We start from the raw sequence: 23,107 nt of genomic DNA on the forward strand, positions 1-23,107 counted from the left end.
AACTTAGAATTAGTGGCAAATCCAACACAAGTTCACAAGCCAAAACCAATTAGTCAATCCCCAAAACATATTATATTACCAACAGTTGTAAAAGTGTTTTGATGGTATCATGCATGCATGCATGCTTCCATACTGGATCTTATCCCCTAGCTACCTACCATTATTCATTTAGATAACAGTAATTTGATCAAGTTAATTTTAAATTTTCTGGACAAGGATTGTTCGGATAAGATTCATATGGTCTAAAGTCACAACAGTGTGCAACTAAATCAATGGTTAAATTTAAATTTGAAAATTTAACTCATTCAATACTATAAGATTATATAAGATTCCAGATTCAATTTTTTTTTCTTCATCCATATCTTCCAATATCATTCCAGATACAATTTTTTTTTTAAGAAAAGGAAAATTTATTAATTAAGAGGCGTTGCACAAATCAGTGGTCTCTACATTCAACCATTTCTCAGATATATCTCTATATTGAATTATCAAACAATTTAAGGCCACAAAGTCACCTTTCCTTAAGATGTTCACAAAATAAGGGATCAGTTTCTAAGGCATTGAGATTTTTTAGAGATAACGAGGAGATAAAAAACAATAAGATCGTTGTCTCATTAGTGTGGCACGAGAGAAGGTTGTTATATATATATAATGTAACATATTGCCACACTAGTATAAAACCCGACTATATATATATTTATAATTTTTTTTTTAACATACGTTTTTGAAATACTCTTGTAATACAATGACAAGATTTTATTATCTTGATTCATATTTGTAAGGTTAAGAGTGAGGGAAGGGGCATATCTTTCCCCACACCCACCTCTATAAAGTTAGGAATGAGGTAATTTTGTAGTTTAAATAAAAAAAATGTTAGTAATAATGTCAATAAATTTTCTTTTTTTTTATTTTTCACAAAATGGGTTAAATTGTCACATTGATGCACAAGAGGGGGAGCTTTTTTCTATTTTCAAATTATTAAATGAGACAAAGGTTGGCAATGTATAAGTTGCCAAGCAAGGGAAGCATCCTTCACTTACTTTTTCCAGAATTTATCCATGCTGTGAGTGCGTTATCCCAATTTTAAGGTGACCCCTAATCAAATAAAACTATCAAGTAGATTGATCAAGAGGTCATTTTAATCGTATTTACATTTCCATCTTCTTCTTGGTTCAATGTGGTGGAAGGCCTTCTAAACTTGTTTTTCTTACTATAATTCACGGTTTTCATTGCATTTCATGAGAGGAGAGAGATCAACTTTGATGGACGTTTTTTTTTTTTTCAATCTTCTTTGTCTTTTAAACTGTATATGCATTATCCCTATCCACTCTTTTCTACTATTTTCATACTCATAAAATGAAAACATACAGTTAAACTTCTGGAATTTAGTTGCAGAGAAAGATCCAGACCGCCGCAGTCACCAACATGAGGAAGGGGAAGAAAGAAACCTTGCATGTGCCCATGTGCTATCATCAGTAAAACAAATACAAAGCCATTAAAAGAAGTGTGAAAAAAAATCAACTTCTCTTCTTATTAATATATTTTTCTTTCTTCAAGCCAAAAATGTTAAATGAGATTTCAAAGGTAAGAAACCCTAATCACATGGTTCCATCGATTCTGTCGGCATCACCAGCTCATTCACTCTTTCAGGTCAAAGCTCGGTCAACTAACCCACTGCATGTTCTCTCCTAGCTCTCCCTTCAGTTCTCTCTCTCTCTCTCTCTCTATAATGCGGAAACCCAAGAGTGGAAATCTTGGAACAAGGAGAATCCTTTCTCTCTCACGGCTTCCTTTGAAAGAGAAAAAGAAAGGATTTTGAAAGGCAAATTTTGCTCTCTCTCACACTAACCCAACAATCATCTTCTTAATTTACTCCTGTTGCTTTCAGTGCCAGCAATAGAATCTCTTTTATGAATCTGCACTGTATCCATTTCATTTTTTTATTTTTTTGGTGGATTTCAGTTCACAAGAAATTGGTCAAAGGCTCCAGGGAAAGGCATGACATTGCAGTTATCAAACGTATGTTCATGGCATTCATGCATGAATGAGAGACTTTTGCTCACATGCATATGAAGATATATTTGTTGAGGACGAAATATAACTCATAATCCTACTTTAATTGTTGCAATAAGTAGAAAGATAAATCCAGGTTAGGTCCAAGGAGGAATCGAGGCTAGAGGATATATAACATTATTAGCTTTAGCTTCTCTATCATACGTTCAAGAGGGGAGTCTGTCTCTGAACACTTATGAAGTGGATTTTTCTCCTAAATGTACGATAAAAAGGTGTGAAGACAATGTTACCCTCTATCCTTGAAGGTAAAAGAAACATATTTGTCCAGAGTTTCCAATGATATATAGATCTATAGACTAAGACAATGTTACCCTCTATCCTTGAAGGTAAAAGAAACATATTTGTCTAGAGTTTCCAATGATATATAGATCTATAGACTAAGACAATGTTACCCTCTATCCTTGAAGGTAAAAGAAACATATTTGTCCAGAGTTTCCAATGATATATAGATCTATAGTCTATCGGGACCAAAGGCGGAGCTGCCTCAAGGCCAGAGGGGGCCATCCCTCCACCCTCGTTATTTTAAGTTTTCTTTCTTGTCCTCTATCTTTTGTTTTTTTGTCATTTGGTGCTCTTACTCCTATTGGAGAAAATTGAAGGATAAAAGCAATGGGTAAAAGGTTATTGTGGTCCCATGTTGAATTCTAATTCCACCCCTACATGAATCCATGTGCTAAAATGAATATGTCGGTTATATATCTTTCTATTCTGTAAATAGATGGGAGATAGATCCTTACCTATTCGATTATCCCAAATTAGAAAGATTTGCAGTGGAAGAAAACTCAAATCCACATCCTCGTTCCTCCATGAAATTGTCACCGAAAAATCCTTCACAGTCTCAAGGAAAGGGAAGAAACCCCACAACCCAAATGTTATTGTGGATGGATGAAAAGCGAGATCAAAACCAAGGAGAGGAAAACTTTTCACTGAGCTTTCCTTTTGATCCTACGTTTCCTGGAAAGAGAGAGAGAGTGCGAGAGCCGTTTCCGAAATTGAATTGTCATAATGCAAATTGTGTTATTCATGTTGTGGCAGTTACCAAAATATATCCCAATAATTTGTAACTGCTCAATAAGTGAACTTCCACTTTTGCCCTTGGGCATATTAATAATGTGAACATCTCCCACTTGCACAAGGGCAAGTGTCAATCTCTTGATCATAGTGTGTCACAAACACACATATAGATTCTAGATATACTACACATTTTGATCTCTCTATCACAATGTGTCCCAAACACACATGTACATCCCAGATATACACATTTTGATATATCTACTATGTATCCCAAATACATAGACCACTTGTGTCCCAGACACCAACATCCACAAGTCATACTGGTAAATGGGTCGTGCGATTGGTGATATACCTGCACTCGTGAGCCCCAAACTAGAAACCTTCCCAGAAGGTCGAATGGCAACATCCGCTGAAAGAAACACATCAAATAAGCATTAGTATACCACAGTGTCCTAGGTTTATTCAAACTCTCTAGACAAAAGGTATCTTAATCACTCTGAGAAATCACCTTTTTGCCCTTAAAATGTTCACTATTGTAACTAATATAGCTAGCACTAGTAAACACTCTTAAGATCCAATCACACCCCACCCGTCGGTCTCGGTTACCCGCCCGACAACCCGTGGGTTCGATCCGTCACAAGATCCAAGGTTTTAGTCTATCAACAATATTTAAGACAATATAGATAATCAAGAGCAAAGAATATTCAGTAACTGAATTAAATGAATTACAGGAGCCCAAAATACTCCAATATTATAGGAAAGAAATAAAGAATAAAGGATAAAACAAAAATGAGGGCAGCGGAATAATTCAAAAGTATTTATATCAGTTTCTTTCCAGTTTGCTTTTCTAAGTCAATGAACTTAGACTCCAGTTTAATAAGGTGAGGGGTCCTCCAATTCTTCTCCAGTCTCTGTGCGAACTGCCTGACCACCTTTCGCCTCTGACCATCAACCGGTGCGATAAGCGCACTCCATGCACCCGTAGGAACTCCCGCACATGCTATTTCCATCAACCGGTGCGATAAGCGCACTCCATGCACCCGTAGGAACTCCCGCACATGCTATTTCCATCTCCCACTGGCGGTGCCACATCTTCTTCAAACGGGATGGTTCCTTCATAGGAAACCAGCCCATCTTCAGATATAAATCCTTGTTCTATATAGGCTAAAAACATACAAAGAATAAAGGAATGAGTTCTAAAGAACTCAGTAAGAAACAATCATATATCTCATCCATCATCCAAAAATGCCATGATACAACAGTAATATGAATGAATGCAAAATATGAATGATGCTATGATTTCTAACTATGCAAGTCTCTAACAGTTGACATGCTTTAAGAATAAACACCAGCCCTTCTCTGGGTAAGTCTCATCACTCTGATCCGGCAAGGACTGGTTACCTCTGTAGGGATCCAGGGAAAAAGGGAAAGTCCACACCTGGCTCACAAACCATGGTTAGGGGTTAAGTCCACACTCTCTCACCACGACCATTGGTAATGAGTACTGGCGCATGTCGGGGTTTCTAACCCAATGCAAGGTCATAATGGTTACATGTCTACATGAAGTCCAGATACATCCCCTATGGCACCAACCAACTTGGTTCAGTATCCTTCGCAACCTAGGAGTAAGAATCCTCACGGACTGGCTACCTCTGTTGGACTCTACTCCTTAACCCTATGGTCATCCACATATTATTGGGGCGGATGCTCTCATGATTCTTCAGGACACCCGGTCCGGTCCTTGGACATCCATGAGCCCAACCCTAACATATGCAACCCTACCATTTCATGACCAACAGTGGACCACCAAGTCACATCACTGTCATCACGGGTCACTCGGTTTCAATCCCCCTACCGAAAGGGTAGTAGCATGTGGGGTATCTAGCCATGCAATCTAGACTCATCCTAACAATGTCATCAATTAATCATGATAGGGCTAAAGGTATCAGCAGGCATGTGTCCCATTCCACAGCCTTCTGATATCATCAGCCAAGATATCCCAAAAGGAACACCCCAACTATCATAACCATTTACCAATTACCATAATCATATAACATTCACAATTCACCAGGTAATTATGAAATCAAGGCAAACAGCAGTAGTATATTAGAAATAAATACAACTACAACAGCATATAACAATAGAAATTAAGACTAACAACTATCAGATTAACATGTTCAAGTATATGTAGATAGATAAGGTGCCAGTTGAATCAAACATTTCCTTTCGCCCCAGACCATCACTACACTTGGGATTGAATCCTTTCCCGGTAATGCCCCTCTAGGTTGAATCAATCATGACAGGTAATACCTCAAAGTAGCCATATCAACCCCTCGTTTTATGATGTCCTTAAAAGTCACTAAGGACACTAATGGACTATAAAGTCCAAAACACACAATTAAAGGAGCAAGGATCCAGCCATTCATTCCAATGGTCGCTAAGCACACATAAATATGATATTCGTGTTATAATGGAGCATTATATACACAATAGAATCTCTCCCAACACCATACAAGTCTTAGTCTAGTCGCAACTCTTGTACCTAACCCGAGTTTCTTTATTGTTGCCACCCCAACGCCATATAAAGCATTCGCACATGGCTTCTATAGGCAACATGAATAGTGGAAACATTCAAGTTGATTCTCTTCACGATAGAGAAACTCATCTTGATTCCAAAATTAAGGTGACAACAGGATTATGAATCAACCTACACAAGGTCATTCACAATCCGTTTCATCTTTGCTCGCTTCCAAAGTGCCAAAGGCGAATGCTCGTGTGAGTGAGCCATTCTGATGCCTATTGACATATCATGTTTTATGCTAAAAGAACACAATCACACAGAAAGTGGAAAAAAAAACAAATGCTAGAATGAACTCATATTACTCAATAATACAAAAATAAGTCACAATCTACAGAAGCTCAAGGATTTTACTTGAGAAATAAAAACATCCTTGACTATAGCTTTGGTAATAGGGTCAACTATCATCTAACTAGTAGATATGTGCTTAAGTACAACTTTCTTTCTTACTACAGTGTCTCTAATAAAATGATATCTCACTTATATATGTTTGGTATTCCCATGATACTTGGAGTCCTTGACATAATAAGAGCTGCCATACTATCACAGAAGACAAGAGCAGGCTCTTTGGATGTCAACACAAATCCAGTATGTCATAGGAACTTCCTCAACCAAACAATCTCCTGTACCGCAGCTGAGCATGCCACATACTCTGCTTCCATGGTCGAGAGTGATATACAAGTTTGCTAGTTGCTACACCACAAAATGGCCCTGTCATTTAGCAAAAAGGCATATCCAAATGTTGACTTGCGCCCGTCAATGTCTCCAGTCAGTCGACATCGCTATAGCCAACCAATCGCAAATCTGATCCTTGGTAACATGTTATGTAGTTACTCGTTCCTATGAGATATCTCAATATCCTCTTGACTGTTTTCCAGTGCTCTATGACTGGGTTTGATTGGTACCAACTAACCAAACCCACTACATAACAAATATTCGGCCTAGTACACATCATAGTGCACATAAAGCTACCGACAACACTAGAATATAGAACTCTTTTCATTTTGGTTTTCTCCTCTAGAGTCTTAGGACCTATGTCAAGGCTCAAATGCAAACCCTTCTCCACTGGAGTATCTGTTGGTTTGCAATTGTGCATCTGGTATCTCTTTAAGACATTTTCAATATAGGTCCCTTGAGATAAACTTAGTAATCTCTTTTACCTATTTCTGACAATCTTGACACCAAGTACATAGCTTGCTTCACCCATGTTCTGCGTATCAAATATGGAAGACAACCATTTCTTAATGGTTTCCAATAGTTCCTTGCTATTTCTAGCCATGAGTATGTCATCTACATACAGTGTTCAAATGACATAATTACCATCGGATCTCTTGGTGTAAACACAGTGGTCTTCCTCAAGTATGAAAAAAATCATTTTCCATCATAGCTTGGTTGAAGCACACATTCCACTGTCTAGATGCTTACTTTAAGCCATATATGGACTTCTTGAGCTTACACATTTTACGCTCTAGTCCCTTAGCTTCAAAGCCTTGAGGTTGATCCATACAGATCTCTTCCTTGAGTTCTCCAAGAAAACAAACAAACGAACTCGGGAGGAACAAAGAACTGTGGGAACCTGGCTCTGATGTCAATGTCGGTTATCTTTCTATTCTATAAATAAATGGAGATAGATCCTTACCTAGATTCGTTTATCCCAAATTAGGAAGATTTGCAGTGAAAGAAAACTCAAATCCACGTAATCGTTCCTCCACGAAATTGTCACCAGCAAATCCTCCACAATCTCAAGGAAATGGAAGAAACTCCACAACCCAAATGTCCTTTTGGATGGATGAAAACGAGATCAAAATCAGGGAGAGGAAAACCTTTCATGGAGCTTTCCTTCTGTTCCTACATTTCTTGGAGAGAGTGAGAGAGTGAGAGAGCCATTTCCGAAACTGAATTGCCATAATGCAAATTGTGTTTTTCGTATTGTGATGGTTATCAAAATATATCCCTATATTTTGTAACCGCCCAATAAGTAAACTTTCACTTTTGCCCTTGGGCATATTAATAAATGCCAACAAAATGTCTTGGCCTTCATTGAAGAACTGAATCCACAGCACGCCGGACATACGATTTAAGGGTCTTATCCAGCAACGTATGAATGTCACAGAGTATACATTGCAAAATCTCATAGATGAACTCGTAGTCAATTGGCAAAGAGACAAATCCAACGCACACATGCATACATGACATGACATGACATGACATGCACATAATCCCAACCCAACTCCATTTTAATAATAAAGACATAAGAATCCAGCTCCCACTCCTGGTAATGTAGATATAAGGTTCCAGTGGTGGGTTGGCAGTAGAGAGTACTACAAGAGAGAGGGGAAGACAAGAAGATTAGCAGTAAAAATTATACTGAGTAGTGTTTGATTCTTATGGCATGCTTAGAGATGTTCAACACAGAGCACCAGGGTCTCCGTGCTCCTCCCATGAGCCCAAGAATCTCCTTCTCAAACGGTTTTGTTGATGCCCGACAACAAATAGTGAAGCATGATCATCATTGCAGTCCCAGAGAGTCACCTCCTGCTCCAGCTGCTGCTGCTGATGTTTCATCAGACTTTGAATTCTCCGTCACCAACTACTCCATGCTGAATGCAGATGAGCTCTTCTTTAGGGGCAGGCTGTTACCATCCAAATACAAAGATAACTGTACCAACCAGTTGCAGAAAATGACACTAAGAGATGAGCTCCTCATAGATGATGATGACGACCATGATGATGCTGCTTCTCCAAGGCCCTCCAAGGGTGGTACCATCAAGTGGAAAGAGCTTTTAGGCCTGAAGAGGCCACAAGGTCTTTCCAAAAAAACTGATAAGATCATTGATGGGTCTCTCATGGAGCCAAAAACAGAAGCAAAAGGGTCAATTTTCATTCAAAAGGAGGCAACTCTGAGCAAGATTTCAGCAGAGGTGAGCATGAACGGTATTACTGGTTACTATTAAATTAGAAAGAGAGATTTTTGTAGGGCTTTGAAGGCTGAAATAATTAGGTTTTCCGCTGCAGGAGATGCTGGAAGATGGAACGAGGGGTCCAAGAGATGTGGATACTGGAGTATGATGCCTTCCACTGTTGAAGAGCAAGGACCTGTAAAGATTCCATTATTTTTCCTTTTCTTCTTGGGAGGGAGAGGGGTAGTGATATTAGAGAAACTTATGATAAATTTACCAGTTGTTCACTGGGTGGGAATCTTTACTTCAGTTTTTCCTTTCACCGCTTCCTCAAACTTTCCCCTGTGGCTCATAGGTAGTGTTTCAATCTAATTTGCTGTTTCTATGTACAAAATGTTTGCAGTTGATCAGAGAGAACTTTGTGTTTCGTTTATGTTTATTTATAAATTTGATCTGTTCAGTGCTTTAACCTGGATTTGTTGATTTGGTATTTGATTTCTCACTAGTGATGTGGAAGTTAATGGGAACAGTTACTTAGCAATCTGGATCTGGATCTGCACATCTACTATTCTAATTAACCTGAACCAGCTGATTTGATTGGTCAACCTTTCATTGATGTGGATCCAAATGGAAAGAGAAGAATGGAGAGGAATAGTAGTGAGGTTCAGACAAGAACACAGACATGGCAGCGGAGATTACTCAATTTTCTGATGTGATATTAAATTAGACAAACTTGAATAACAAGAGAGTGAGCTGTGAAGGGTGACCCCAAAATTTTGGTTGGATCTGTGAGGGCCTGTTTGTTAAATTGCAAGTAAATCACGTGTTGGTTCTCAGTTGTTGTCCTTCCATGTTTTCTTTCTCAGGAGGGAAAAGCTGTTGGATGTGCAAAATCAGATGACTTTGCCTCATGGAAAGGACATCACTTTCACTTGTTTTCTAGTTTCCTTGTTCATAATTCTGACCCTACATAGCAGAGAAAGAGAGAAAGGGTAATAGTTTCTACTATGACTTTGTAAGCTCTCATGATAGTGTCCAATTGAGTCACAAGGCTGTGTCTTGCATGTCCACACAACTAAACAAGGCTCAAGTGCTTTTGCTGACTTATTCCAGGTGACCACTAACCCATGAGCCATCTCTGGGATATACTTGAATTCCATATAATCAATGATGAGAGAAATAATGGGAAATCACAAATTGACAATTCATGGACACAGATAACTAATTTGGACAGTAGTTATTTTTTTTTGGGTGGGGTTAGAGTCATCATCAACCAAATCACAAGAACTAGAAGCTAAGCCCAGGGGATGAATGGGAGAAGGTAAGAGAGGATGAAGGTTCAAACTGAGTCCTCCTTGGTTTTATTACCTCTTCATAAGAGGCTGTGCAACAAATGCTTATCTACATTTGGGACAAATTCATGTTCAGCACAATGGTTACAGTACACTTGGTGTTAAGAGGCTGTGCACCAGATGCTTATCCACGTTTGGGAGAAATTCATGTTCAGCGCAATGGTTACAAGTACACTTGGTGATCTTTATATTAAGATGCAAACCTCAATAGGAAAAATAGTTGAATAATTTCATATGAGAGAACCTCAAATATATAGGCAGCATGGGATGCTGTTAGGTAACTATGAACAAAGAAAAAAGATATAAAATATAGAAATACAATACATGGAAATGTTTATATGAAAATACAATGTATGGAAAGGATTTAATAGAGAAACCAATCAAACCAAAGCCAAATTAAGATACTGATGAAATGGAAGGATGAGATGGTATGGAAAGAATTCGAATTGAAGGAATGATAGAATGGAAAAAATTCAAATGAGAGGAGGAATAATATGGAAAGAATTCAAATGAGACAATTAGGGAAATGATAGAAAATCATCTTTATCACGCCTAATACTTCCCCTCAAGTTGGAGAGTGAATGTCAAGAACTCCCAACTTGCCTCTATGATTGAGAAACAAATCTTTTCCAAGGGCCTTGGTGAAAATGTCAGCAATTTGGGCAATGCTAATGATGGAGATGGGTTGAATAAGACCATGACGAACCTGATCGCAAATCACATGACAATCAATCTTGATGTGCTTGGTGCACTCATGAAAGATTGGGTTCGGAGAAATATGCAAAGCAACTTGATTGTCACAAAATAAAGATATTGGTTGAAGGACCATGACACCAAGATCTTGGAACAATATAACTAACCAACAACCAGCAACGAGGGAGATGAGTGTACCGTCTACTCAAGATGTCCATATGACTAACAAAAGTGAAATACGAAATGGTTAATGATCACAAGAACTAAAATGATGAAAAGCTCTATTTAAATCATAAGTGGTTCAACCCATGAGTTGGTTCAAAGACCACTTAGTAGTTCATTTTGAGGTTTGAAAATGATCGTTGTGCTTGGAAGGGGAAAAAAATTTGGACGTAATATCAGGAAAGGTTGCATGGATCTTCAGTGCATGGTCAATGACGAGCATACATTTATTGATTTTACGTAGTTTTGTTTTTCATATGCGTGACTTTAGAAGATTTTGCATAAAAGAACAATAAAGGAAGTTTAGGAAGACCATGACAAAGGATGATGCATATCTTATCAAAGAAAAAAAAAAGACAAAGGATTATGTATATAGACTGGCACAAGGGATAACTTAAGATTCTGAACTCGGAATGGGATGAAATTTATCATGTTGATCCGAAATGAGCTTATGAGAATGACTCAATGCCTTGTGGTAATAGATGTCATTTTTTGCGTTTCGGAATCTTTTTGAGGGTATTTTAGTAATTTTGTGTTTTTCGTTCTAGGATTTCTTGGCACTATAAAATTATGTTTTGTGCGTCTTTTTGAAGCAGCTGAATATTTTTGTTTCTAAAGAAACTTTTAAGAGACAAAACTCTCCATTTTCAATCCATTCTTTTGTTTGGCATTAATTCATTCTTTTCGTTTTGGCATTAAAGGACAGTAAGAAGGAAGTATATTTGTACCACTAAAGAGTTGTCATGTTGACAATGACCAACGCCTCTTAGTGAAGAGATTATTTGATACTCCTTGATGACATATGTAATAGCAAAATCCCCAGTATATATAACATTCCTAATTTCGTGAAAGAAAATAGTTGTAAATTGTAGGAGGTGATGTGATGAATGCTAACAGGACGCTTTGAAAATTTCATTGCAATATACTTGAATGATGAATGAAGTGTGACAATTGTAGTTGATTCATGAATAGTTAATTGTAAAATTCAGAGATGAATAAAGTGTCACATCTCTGAAAATTGCATTGTAAGAAGAGCATGGTTGATTCAAATTTGTTTGGTTTCCTCTTGGAATTAACATTTCAACAAGTTTTGAAAGCACTAACAACTTTCAGGGTAGAAATAACGGTATCTCACAGCCAATAGTAGCAACTTTTAGGGCATTTTTTTTTTGTATCAATTCTCATTCTCAATCTCAATTTTTTATATTTTTCATTTTTTTCTGATGTATTTGGTATTCATTTTGGTTCTATTTTTAATTTAAAAAAAAAAAAAAAACACCCCAAAAGTTCATCCTACTCATTTATTTGCAATTCACTTAAAATCCCAACTACAATCATTTTCATCATTTTATGAAAACCCTGTCATATCTTCTCTATTTCCCTCTTACACCCTATAGATCTTTCTCACATCGCCGCTCATGGCTTCTCTTGCTCGAGATTTCTTGTTCGTGGCTTGTTCTTCATTCACAGATCTCTTCCTTATTACTGAGACAAGTTGACATGGGTTTCAGAGATGAGGAGATCAGTGGTGGAAAACATTCCAGATGTTTTGCTTGAAGGATCAATGGTCATCGCAGAAATCCTTGGTGGTGTGGTTCCGATGATCAACTCCACAGGTTGAGAAAATAAACTAGGTCCTATTGGGTTGCTCTGTCAGGCGGTGAATAACACCCTTGATGTCACAAAATCATTTCTTCTTTGTGTGATTTGTGCTGTAATCTTTTGTATACATCCCTTGATAGATTTTCTGTATGGTCATGAAATGTGTTCTTTCTAACAGGAGATATCTGAATAAAAAAACTACTAGATCCACGGCCAAGGATTTGTTGGCTGACAAGGTTACATTTCCTAAGTTTCTTGGATTGGGGAAATCAAAAGATTTTGCAGAGAAGCTAAACAAAAAGGCTAAGGAAAACACCTCTCTGGGTTTGATCCAAAGAAAGCTGCTCCACTGACTGATTTGGCCAACAACATTGCTTACAGAGATAAGTAGGGATATTGAAAGTAAAAAAGAAAGCTGTGTTATTCAGATGCTTGTTATCTGTTTGTTTAAAGTCCTAAGTGAATTCAGTAAATAAAATTTGAGAGTGCTTAGCTATGAAGGTAATCAATGAAAATTATTTCATTTATGCCATTTTGACATATCAAACTGTTTTTTCATTTCATAACCAATTCTGAACAAACTTATCACATTTTTTATTTTTGATTAAAAAAAAATTGATTCTTATATTTACTTCTTTTTAACAGAAAACATAGAAAATGAGAATTGATACCTAACAGACCCTTAGTTCCACTTTCATTACTTTTGGGGTTCAGAAGGGAGCAATGGGAGGGATTAAACAACAAAATAAATCCAATATAAAAATTCAAGCAATGCAATTTCCACAGAGGTAATAAGACTACACTAGTATTCTAATTTTTTTCATCAATTGAAAAATGAATTACTTCATCTTAAACTCTACTATCTCTGAGGTTTACTTATCTCCTTGCTAAGCAATAATACAATATGATCCATGATATTTATCAGAGTAGTTTGACATTCCACCTAAACAAGACTCACCCATGCTTTCTGTCAGAATATTACATTACTGCTTTCTTCTAAGACAAATGTATAGAAAGGACCAATATACAACGAAAATGGAAATAACAAGTTGAGGTGCTGATCATCTTAAGGAACTCTAAGACACTAGTGAATTCACCAAAACTTCTCAAAGTTCTCAGAGATCAATCACATTGAATCATTCTCCAAATCATGCTGAGGCTTTTCAAAAAAATGAAGAAGCTTGAACACTTTTGACATTGTGTCTTGAATCAGAATAGTATGCCAGGACTCTTAATAGCTCCAGAAGTTGACGACCAAACGGATCAGTCTCCCAACTTGATAATGAAAAGAATAGTTTTAGGAAACTTTGGCTTTAAAATTTATAGGCTTGGCTAACTTTAAAACAATTGTTGATACCAAGGTAGACTGCAAAATCATGGCAATCATGTTGAATGGCACTGCTAGTCACTTCCACTACTAAGTCTAGCACCATCTGGAAAGTATTAAACAGATGGTCAAAACTTGAAATTAGTTCGTCACAATTATCAACAAAAGAGATTACTTTACCTCCTGATGGTCTTTTCCCTTCCATGGCTTCTTTCTTTGCCTGACAGCTTAAGCAAAGGAAAGGACCAGCCCAAGGGCGAACTTTATTTGGATTTCGGGTGCCTTCATATACAGATTTTCCCTCTCCAGGTTTTAGCTCTAGCTGACAAACTGCACACATGAATAACTTGAACATGTTGCACAACGGATATTCTATATCTAACCTGCAAAAAAGCAGTTTCCCTAGTCAATGATCCAATTTTTTTGTCAATTTAATTTCACCAAGTAAATTATCATGGAATAAATGGTTATATAAGCCATAAATCAACAAGGTTGAAATATTTATGATAACCATAGGCTCTTTGGCCCTTATCCAACACTAAGATTTTTCAGCTTCATACTTCATAATTAATAATACTATGCATAACAAAAACCTTTGTGCAAGAGCAGCAGAACCTTCCTCATATATCTCCTCCACAACATCGGGCTCAACATATTCCTTGTCGATACTTGATGATGATTCTGAAGACCTCCTACGGAACATGACCTTGAAAACCCCTTTCCCTTGCCTCCTAGGGTGAGGTGCAGAAGGAGTTATCTTCTCTGGTGGTATCATATCTGCAACTATACAAGTTGTATCATCTCGAAGTCCCTTTTCATGTATAGCCTCCTGCGAATAGTATATTAAGGATAGTAAAGTCAGAGGAGGACTAGATGACACAAGAACATTATTAAAAAGACTAACAATCTTCAACAAAAGAAAAAGAGAGAATAGACAAAAACCAAATAGCCTGAATCTTACTTTAACGATCTGCTCAGCTGCGGCTTCTGCAGACATCCCAAGACAACAATTCAGAGCCGCTTCAAATGACAAAGCATCCCAAACACCATCACTTGAGATGATTAGTCTACCTCCAGAACTAGACAGCTACGACAACAATAAAAATATCACTTACAAGGATATATCTTTGTAAGAACACAAATGCAGTTAAATAATGCCCGAAACCTGCTTAACATGAACCACCAATCTCAAATAAAGCCAACTGAGAAACTCAACTAAATGCAACTTTAGACATTAATGAAGAGGCCTAGACATCTCAAAATCTGTTGGGCCTTTGAATTAAGCTTGATGAGAAGTCTCTAAAATTATCAGGATGATCAGATTTGCAGAAAATAACTCACTTGATGTAGCCACAGGCCCTCTCTAGGGCAGCCACAACCTCTCTAGTTTGCCTCCAAACTCAATCAATATTTTATTCATCAAATCAAGCTGTTGTTGAATTCTAAGAGTAGATCTTGATTCCTTGCAAGGCTTTGTACGACCCCAATGGACTCCTTCCCAAAATAGGAGTCCAACGCTAACAAGGACTCCTCAATATCTTGCAAAACAAGGACTCAAATTCAAAAATAGAAGTAGATCTAGAATCCCACTGAAATACTGAACCTAATGGAACCCTAGGTTGGACTCAATGAAATATGCAAAATTATCAAAATACCCCTGGTGTTGGCCAAAATTATCTGGGTTGCTTGTAGGGTTGTAGGATACTGGCAAGCCCTTTGGGCCCTCATTAGGTGATCCTAGATTTGGTTTACGTCACTAGTTCTATAAACAGCATCAATGGTGCCTAACAAGGTAATGCAAACTTATTGATTATAGAGATTGGAAAATACGAACCATGAAAGCAAATGAACAATATAGAAAGAAATTATCATCAATTTACGGACAAATAATAAAACAAATATCACCTTCACTTGCTTCACAAAGGGAATAGGAATGATGAATTCACCAACATCCATATCACCAATAGATCTTGAAAGACATAAACCACCTGGCCAGCATCTCAAAGGGCCAATCTGAAAAATAAGATTCTCACATAAATTAAAGCACTTCACTAATAGAAATTAATATCCTAACAAGTGCTAGAGAATACTTATCAATAGAAAGAAAATTGAGAAACTCACAGAAACAGAATTTTGAAAATAGAAATACTCCCATAGAAATTTACAACAGCAAATGAATTCGCAACACTAGTTGCAAACCCTAGTAACATCCCAGCTCCTTATGTAAGTCAGTTGACAAGATAATTGTACAACAACAACAACAACAAGCCCTATCTAACTAAATGGAGTCAAGTCACTTGGATTCTTGCCTTCCGATAAGCTCTATTTTAGGCCATATCTTTAAATTGCAGCTGTCTTGTGAATGCTTACTTTGTGGGACAATGACAACACAATTCAAAGCTCCCATCAAAACAACATGCCTCATTGTGAAGCTAATATCCATCATAATAAATCTACCATCAATACAAACATTTAAATCACCCAAAAAGAGAAGTTATTTGAACCAATAAGTCCATCTGCTTGTCTTTCATATAGTTGACATTATTTTTATATCTGAACTGTTTCGATGTATATGGTTCAAGAGTGAATCAGTAATTCAAATGTTACGCATCATAAAAATTATTAGAGAAGATAAAATTAGAATAAAACATTTTAAAGCACATCATGGAGACTAGGATACATGTAGTTCCATTTCTATATCCATCACTAAATCATCCAAATAGTCAATTGGACCAAGATCTTCACTGGAAGGAGATACTCCCTACTTAATGTAGTTATAGACTGGAAACACAAGGGATCCAACCTAGAAGACAATAACCAGGTTTTGTCATGAATGGGTAAGTTTGGCTTAGGTAAAAATAGAGTAAGGTTTTGATAGGACACGATGGTTTGATGGTAAGGTTACATTATGCTTATTTAGGGGAAGCCTATTAATGGTGGAAAGTGTGCTTGAATTTTTGGCTGCAAGGTAGGGTTAGGTTTTTGGGTTTTCAAAAAGAGGATGAATCCACGGTTCATATTAGTCATGTGGCAAAATAACTAACTTTTTTTTTTTTTTTTGGTCAAGGCAAAATAACTAACTAATAAACTAGAGATAGCATGGAGAAGAAGACAAAGAGAGACTGCTTAGGCCAAAAGTATCATGAGAGCTTAACTCCCTCACCTTTCCATATATAATATGGTGAGTACAATATACCAGAAAGGAAGTACCTAATCTAATTACATATGAGAAGGAAAGTAAATAGTAGCAATACTAAGAACACCCAGAAATAGAAAATGGAAATTTAAATAATAAAACTATTGGATTATCCACATCTTTAGATTGAGTGACTGGAAATTCAAATCATGGAGGAAAGATTTCAGAGACATCAGTTCAGCTGCAGCATGTGCCACACTAGGTAGTTTATTTCTCCCTTCACCAAGTTACATATCCTGTAATAGAATGTTAATCACCATCTGCACCTGCCCAATCAGCCTCAGAGAATCCTACAAAGCTACAACAGTAACATTCTGATGGGGATGATAGAAGAAAGTCAGAAACCCTATCTTGGAGTTCCCTTCCAAATACTGCAATATACAGCAAACAGCCTTTCAATGAGAGGGCATAAATTGGCTTTACTAATCCAACAGTAAAGGAGAGATATAGTCTAGTAACAGCAAGATGATTTTGGCCATGAATATTTTATATTAATGTTGGTCCTCAAGTATATACCAAATTTTTTATACAGATCCATAGGAAAATCAATTGGCTTGGCTGCTAGTAGACCTGCATCTTCAGAAGATCAAGAACATAACTTATTTGTGGAAGGTAATTTTTTTTCAACTTCGAAGAACCTTGGTGCCAAGAAAATAGGAGAGAGATCCCAGATACTCCATCTGAAAATGCTGATGAAGATAGGCTTTTACCTTCCCAATACCAGTTGCATCACTCCTAGATTTGATGATACCATCCACATAGACAATAAGAACCACAACTCTATAGTTCTCACAGAAAACCGAGTAAAGCATTGTGAGAATCTGCAATAAGTAACAATGGAACTAAACTTATTGAACAATGCACGTGGAGACTATCTTAAATCATAGAATGCTTTTTGAAGCTTGCAAACTTTACCAAATAGCTTTCCTAAGCAACACAATCCCGAACACTGCTCCATATAAACTTCCTCCTAAAGATCTCCATATGAAGTTTCTCATTATCTAGGTGGTAAAGGCCATTTAAGATTCACAGCCAAAGAAATAGCCTTGTGGCACTCAATTAAACCATCAGGTAGACATTTACTGGGTGTAAACCTAATGACAATGTACTAGATTCTTACCAGGTAGTAAATCCGCAAGTGTACACGAGACAAGGCCTCATGACGAGACTTGGGAAAGATATAAGCACATAAGGATAAAGGAAAAGAGTGGTAGCACAAGGGGAGATGCGAAACAAAAACAAGAGGCCATGACAAGTAGGTAATCACTTTTTACAAGATCACCTTTCCATGGGGAAACTTGGTAAGCCAACCGGATCCTCAGGGATTGGAGCTAGATCAATGGGCATCAGAATATGTACATGGCAGAGTTGTGGGAGGTTGCTGAGGGTGCTGGCACTGCTGCACTGGTATGCTTGTATGGGAGGAACCAGGGCAAAGTTCAGAAAAATAAGAACAGGAAGTGAAGTAGAATCTGCAGGAAGAGTTAGTGGCAACCCAGATGTAGAATAATATGTAGTACTCCCATAGAAATTAACATCAACACTTACAAACTACCAATAGGAAATAGGGTCATAATACATGTATCCCTTTTGGGTACCAGAATAAAGAAAAAATTCACTCAGTAGCTAGAGGGGATTAGTTTATTAAGGCCAAAATGCAACGCACAAATGAAGCAAATGCAACAAAATAAATGAGGCAGACTAATGCCAAGATGCAAAGTATAAACCAAGCAAACACAACATCACAAACAAGGTGGAAGATTAAACAAGGGCATATTGGGATCTAAAGTAGAAAAGTGTACTTGATTGAATAATACAGATGAATGCATAGGAAATAGAACTTTAAAAAAAAATCATAATGGCATCACACCAAAATATTATAGAACTTGCATAGTGAGCATAAAAGAACAAGCAACTTCCAACAGATGTCATATCTTTGTTTAGCAACAAAAATTTGTTGGTTTGTATAAGAACAAGTTGATTAATCATTTCATCAGAAAAACGAAAATCAGAAAATTTCATTCTGGACTTTGAATTGTAGCATCAGGATGGAAAACTTAAATTGAAGCCTCAAAGTGAGCTTTTATTTCACTACAGAAAGTCTGAAAGACTGGAAAAAATTGTCTCTCTCCTTAAATAAAAACCATGTCAATTAACCAAAAAAAAAAAAACCAATTTATTTCTGACAGGAAAAGGACCCCAGATATCAACATGAACTGATGAAAAAGCAATGGCGCTTCCCAATTTCACAGGCATCACACTTAAGACTGGAAGGAAGGAGCAGCTAGGAAACACCAACCGAAGCTTTGATAAGGAGGGATGTCCAAGACGAAAGTGCCACTGAAGAAGAGGTGCCCTAGCATAGGCAACAACAATAATAAAAGGAAAAATGACATCCATTAGTATCATATGAACCATTCAAGCCCATCACCAATCACTCTCTTGGTCAAAATATCCAAAAAGACACAATAGGAAGGATACAACATAATGGAATGGTTAAGTGACTTACAAGTTGACTACTAGACAAAAGACTCAGAGGTGATTTAGGAACTAAAAGAATAGGGTACATGTTCATAGAGGGGGTGGGAGATACCATCCCATGACTTGTCACTGTAGTAGAGAAACCATCAGCAAGAATCATAGGAGAAGAAATATGAAGTTCAGAAATAGAAGAAAACAAGTTAGACGTACCAATCACATGGCAGTAGGTACCAGAGTAAATAACCCATGGGGAGGAAGAGGAACAAAATAAAGGCAAAGATACCTGTGCAGGTTTAGATAGCCATGAAGGTAGAGACAGATGCAGATTCAAGATGTTGGAGGTGCTTGAGAGTATGGTTAGTCAGTATGTAAGACAAATCCAAGTGAAGAAGCTCCTAAGTCCTAACATGGATGGAAAGGCAGAGTCGTTAGATAGAAGATGATCCACATGAGTGCTAGTATGAGCAACGTCGATAACTTATTATTCCAGTCTACTCAACCATGTTACGCGCAACATATGTCAATAGTATGGGTAGGTTTTCTACAATAAATGCATTGGCAAGACCATTCGTCAATCAGCTATGGCACGGCCATGAGAACCAACCCCTATTATGACTTTGACCATGACCCCTACCAAACCATGGCTGCAGTCAGCAATGAATGTAGAACTTTCCTTGGTAGAAATAGTAGTACTCTTGGAAGGTGTAGTATCCAGGCAATTCAAACAAGACCAGATCTTGTTCAGAGTTCAGACAGTGCAGCTTTTTACCGGTAAGAAATTGACATCTGATAAGTTGAAATTAGGTTGAAGACCAACGACAAATTTGGCAACAGTCACCTCAGATTGTTGCTGATTTAGTTGCTCAAATTTTCTTTCTTCTTCTTCTTCTCTTTTTTTTTTTTTTTTTTTTTTTTTTTGGGGGGGGGGGGGGATGAATAAATAAATTCATTCACCAAAGGAAAGAAGGGGGAGGAAGGAAATTACAGGAGTGAACCAAAGGGCAGACCCAGCCAAAAGCAAAGAAGAAGAAAACATAGGCGCAAAAAAACCACACCAACCCTCACAGCACAGCAACAAGGGTGAGCAGCAAATGAAAGAAGGTAACCTCAGAACACTAGGCTGTAGCAATAGAGAAAAAAACCATTAGGCCAAACTAGACTGGGGCGCTTCCTAGTTTTTCTCCCTTTTCATTTTCTTCATCTTTCTTGGAGACTTAAAATCAACAAGCAAATCGCCATCAACATGGTAACACCTCTTGGTAACACAGTTGCTTCTCCTACAATCATTGCAATCAGATACATATGAAGGAGTAGAGTTTTCAGTCTCAGGAGCACCCTCATAGACATCCCTATCACACAACAGGAAAAAAATCCTTAGGACGAGAGGCAGCCTACCAGCAATCAGAGAAGTTATCCTCAATAGCCATAACTTCTCAATAGCCATTAGATTCCCACCATCCAAAATAAGAGCAATTTCATCCGATAATGCTAGGAATCTAAACCTCCATGGGGCCCATGAACAGCAATTAATTAGGGACACTTCTCATTTGTGGGCCCAAACAACCTCCATACGAGAATCTAAAGCAGCCACATGATCCTCAATAACAAATTTTTTTGGGGGGGAGAGGGAGAATGAGCAAAGCAGTAAGGTGCTAAATAGGGACCATTGATGGGATCAAAGCAACAGGGGATTGAGAGATGGAGAAGGGGCCGGCCAAACTCTTACAAAAGCTAGATATCCCCAGATCTGAAGGTATGGGCTAAGTAGCAGGCAGCTAGACAACAGAAGCATGTAGGTTGGGGGAGGCAGTGGCAAGTAAAGGGATGACAGGAGTTTTATTGTCAAAGGACAGTACATCAATGGAGGGATGAGAATCCATCGGCGGAGGAACAGCCAAAGGGAAATCTGACCGTCTATATCAGAAGCAAGCAGGGTCATAGTCAGGTAAAGGGGGAGAAAAAGTCCAGTAGGCCGGGATGAAGGGTGACCTATCAGGAAACAGGTCAAAGGGGGGTTTTTCTGGGTGGCACAAGGTTTGGTAGGATAACCAGTCAGTGTTGCTCTAAATTAGTAGAGAGAAACGATATGTCTGGACTCTGGAGCTCCTCAAGATGACCTCTATAGGAACTGAAGTAGCCATCTGAAGATTTATCACCTTGACATAAGTGAAACAACTTACATAAAGTTCATTGAAGATTTCACATGAATAACTCTCCAAAATATTGATGCATATACCTTCAGCAAGAGCGCGAAACATCACATCGGCAGCAAGATGATCAACAATGTTAAAATATCAGATTATAACAGTAGAATTCTTACACCCGATAAGGCTTTAATGGTGGAGGTGATGATGACATGGCTTAAAGGAGGGGATGACTTGATGGTTAGACAGGTCTGCATTGAAATTTCTCAAAAAACACCTTGCCAGCTTGCTTGTATCTGCAACGAAAATCCGAAGAAAAGTTGCAGGCCTTAATGGTGACTCAAACAAGTGTATTGAAGTAGGATTTGGGTGGAGCATTGTTATCAAGGCGTCGCCTAGACGGTTTTTAAGGAACTGAGGCACTTTATGGACATGCGAAGTTTTTGGCTGCTTCATCGCCTAGGTGTTGCCGCCTTGTCGCCTTGTGCACGTATTGCCGCATAGGCACTAAAGTAATCACTTTTTTGACACTTCGTACCTAGACTGCTTTTTTGGATTTAAAACGATCAAATTTTATTCTAAAAAAATTATATACGAATATATTAGTTATTTATTTAGGATTCATGAATCGTTAATTATTAAGATTAATGAGATCAATTAATTACCTTAAGAGCCAAATGAGGCCTGAGATCATATGTGGAATGCTCATAGGGTCTAGGCACAAGGCACTTATTCAACATCACACTATCATAGATGTAAGCATGATTACTACTTAGATTTTCATATTTACAATTCTGTATAGTTCATATTTCATAATCATTTGTTATAATGTTATTGCATTATGTTGATAATTGTTATTATATATTTGTAATATGATCAGATGAACTTACATTTGTTTATTAATGATAATCTTTTATAATTATGATTCTTTAATATTTATTTAGCTTATAGTTAAACTATATAAGTTTTTGGTATACCATTTGTGTCACATAAAATAGTTGTATTAAAAATATATATATATACTACAACGCCTTGGTCACTGTATTGCCGCCTTGGCACCACCTTATCACCAAGGCACTTTAGCGGTGTCCTAACTGCTTTGGTCACCTTGTCGCTTTGATAACCATGGGATGGAGGTTTAGTCACTTCCAATGGTGATACTGGGGTTGGGGATGAGAAAGGGATCAACGGGGGATAAGAGGGATTAGTGTAATGGCTTTGGGGGATATTCTGCAGAAGATTCCTTGTTAATTAATGGCAGATAATTCAAAGTTAATCCCCAATCAGCTTGACAAGGATGATGGATATTCAGTGAGGATGATCGATGAGATCTAAGTTTTTTGGGCCACCAAGATGGCCATCGAGATCAAGTTCTCAAACAATGGTTTCAGCCCACAGCTCTATCCCTCATCAAAAACCACCGAGATTTCCACTCGAGTAATGCCGAAGAAGGAAAAAAATGCACCAACTCCCTAAGATCTCACCCCGACTCAGTTTTCTCAAGCAACTTAGACCTCAAGTCCAA

At 37.6% G+C, this 23,107-nt stretch overlaps 2 protein-coding genes across 3 annotated transcripts in view; one reads left to right on the forward strand and one right to left on the reverse strand.

Annotated features, from left to right (window-relative positions):
• Positions 1–7,951: 7,951 nt before the first annotated feature.
• On the forward strand, positions 7,952–9,786 carry LOC149015619 (uncharacterized). The gene is made up of 2 exons (XM_089156315.1): positions 7,952–8,586; positions 8,681–9,786. Exons 1-2 carry the CDS (start codon positions 8,053–8,055, stop codon positions 8,732–8,734), a joined length of 588 nt encoding a protein of 195 aa, XP_089012441.1. The 5' UTR covers positions 7,952–8,052; the 3' UTR covers positions 8,735–9,786.
• Positions 9,787–12,659: 2,873 nt separating this feature from the next.
• Positions 12,660–23,107, reverse strand: part of LOC149015620 (putative protein phosphatase 2C 12) — a 28,982-nt gene continuing 18,534 nt past the window's right edge. For both annotated transcript variants that reach the window (XM_089157494.1, XM_089157496.1), the window contains exons 6-10: positions 15,667–15,774; positions 14,723–14,848; positions 14,355–14,590; positions 13,942–14,144; positions 12,660–13,867 (exon numbers count right to left, since the gene is read on the reverse strand). In XM_089157494.1, coding sequence (XP_089013620.1) covers positions 13,836–13,867; positions 13,942–14,144; positions 14,355–14,590; positions 14,723–14,848; positions 15,667–15,774 — 705 coding nt within the window. In that variant the 3' untranslated portion in view covers positions 12,660–13,835. The remainder of the gene's footprint in view (positions 13,868–13,941; positions 14,145–14,354; positions 14,591–14,722; positions 14,849–15,666; positions 15,775–23,107) is intronic.

Source organism: Hakea prostrata, chromosome 5, assembly GCF_041222555.1.
Source record: "Hakea prostrata isolate BN-2017 chromosome 5, UWA_Hpros_2, whole genome shotgun sequence".
Lineage (NCBI taxonomy): Eukaryota > Viridiplantae > Streptophyta > Magnoliopsida > Proteales > Proteaceae > Hakea > Hakea prostrata.

What these genes read in the sequence shown, in the direction of transcription:
- LOC149015619 (XM_089156315.1), top strand. Translation starts at nt 8,053, where the DNA reads ATGGCATGCTTAGAGATGTTCAACACAGAGCACCAGGGTCTCCGTGCT. An exon ending in TGAGCAAGATTTCAGCAGAG is followed by an intron (nt 8,587 to 8,680) that starts GTGAGCATGAAC and finishes TTTCCGCTGCAG; the next exon opens with GAGATGCTGGAAGATGGAAC.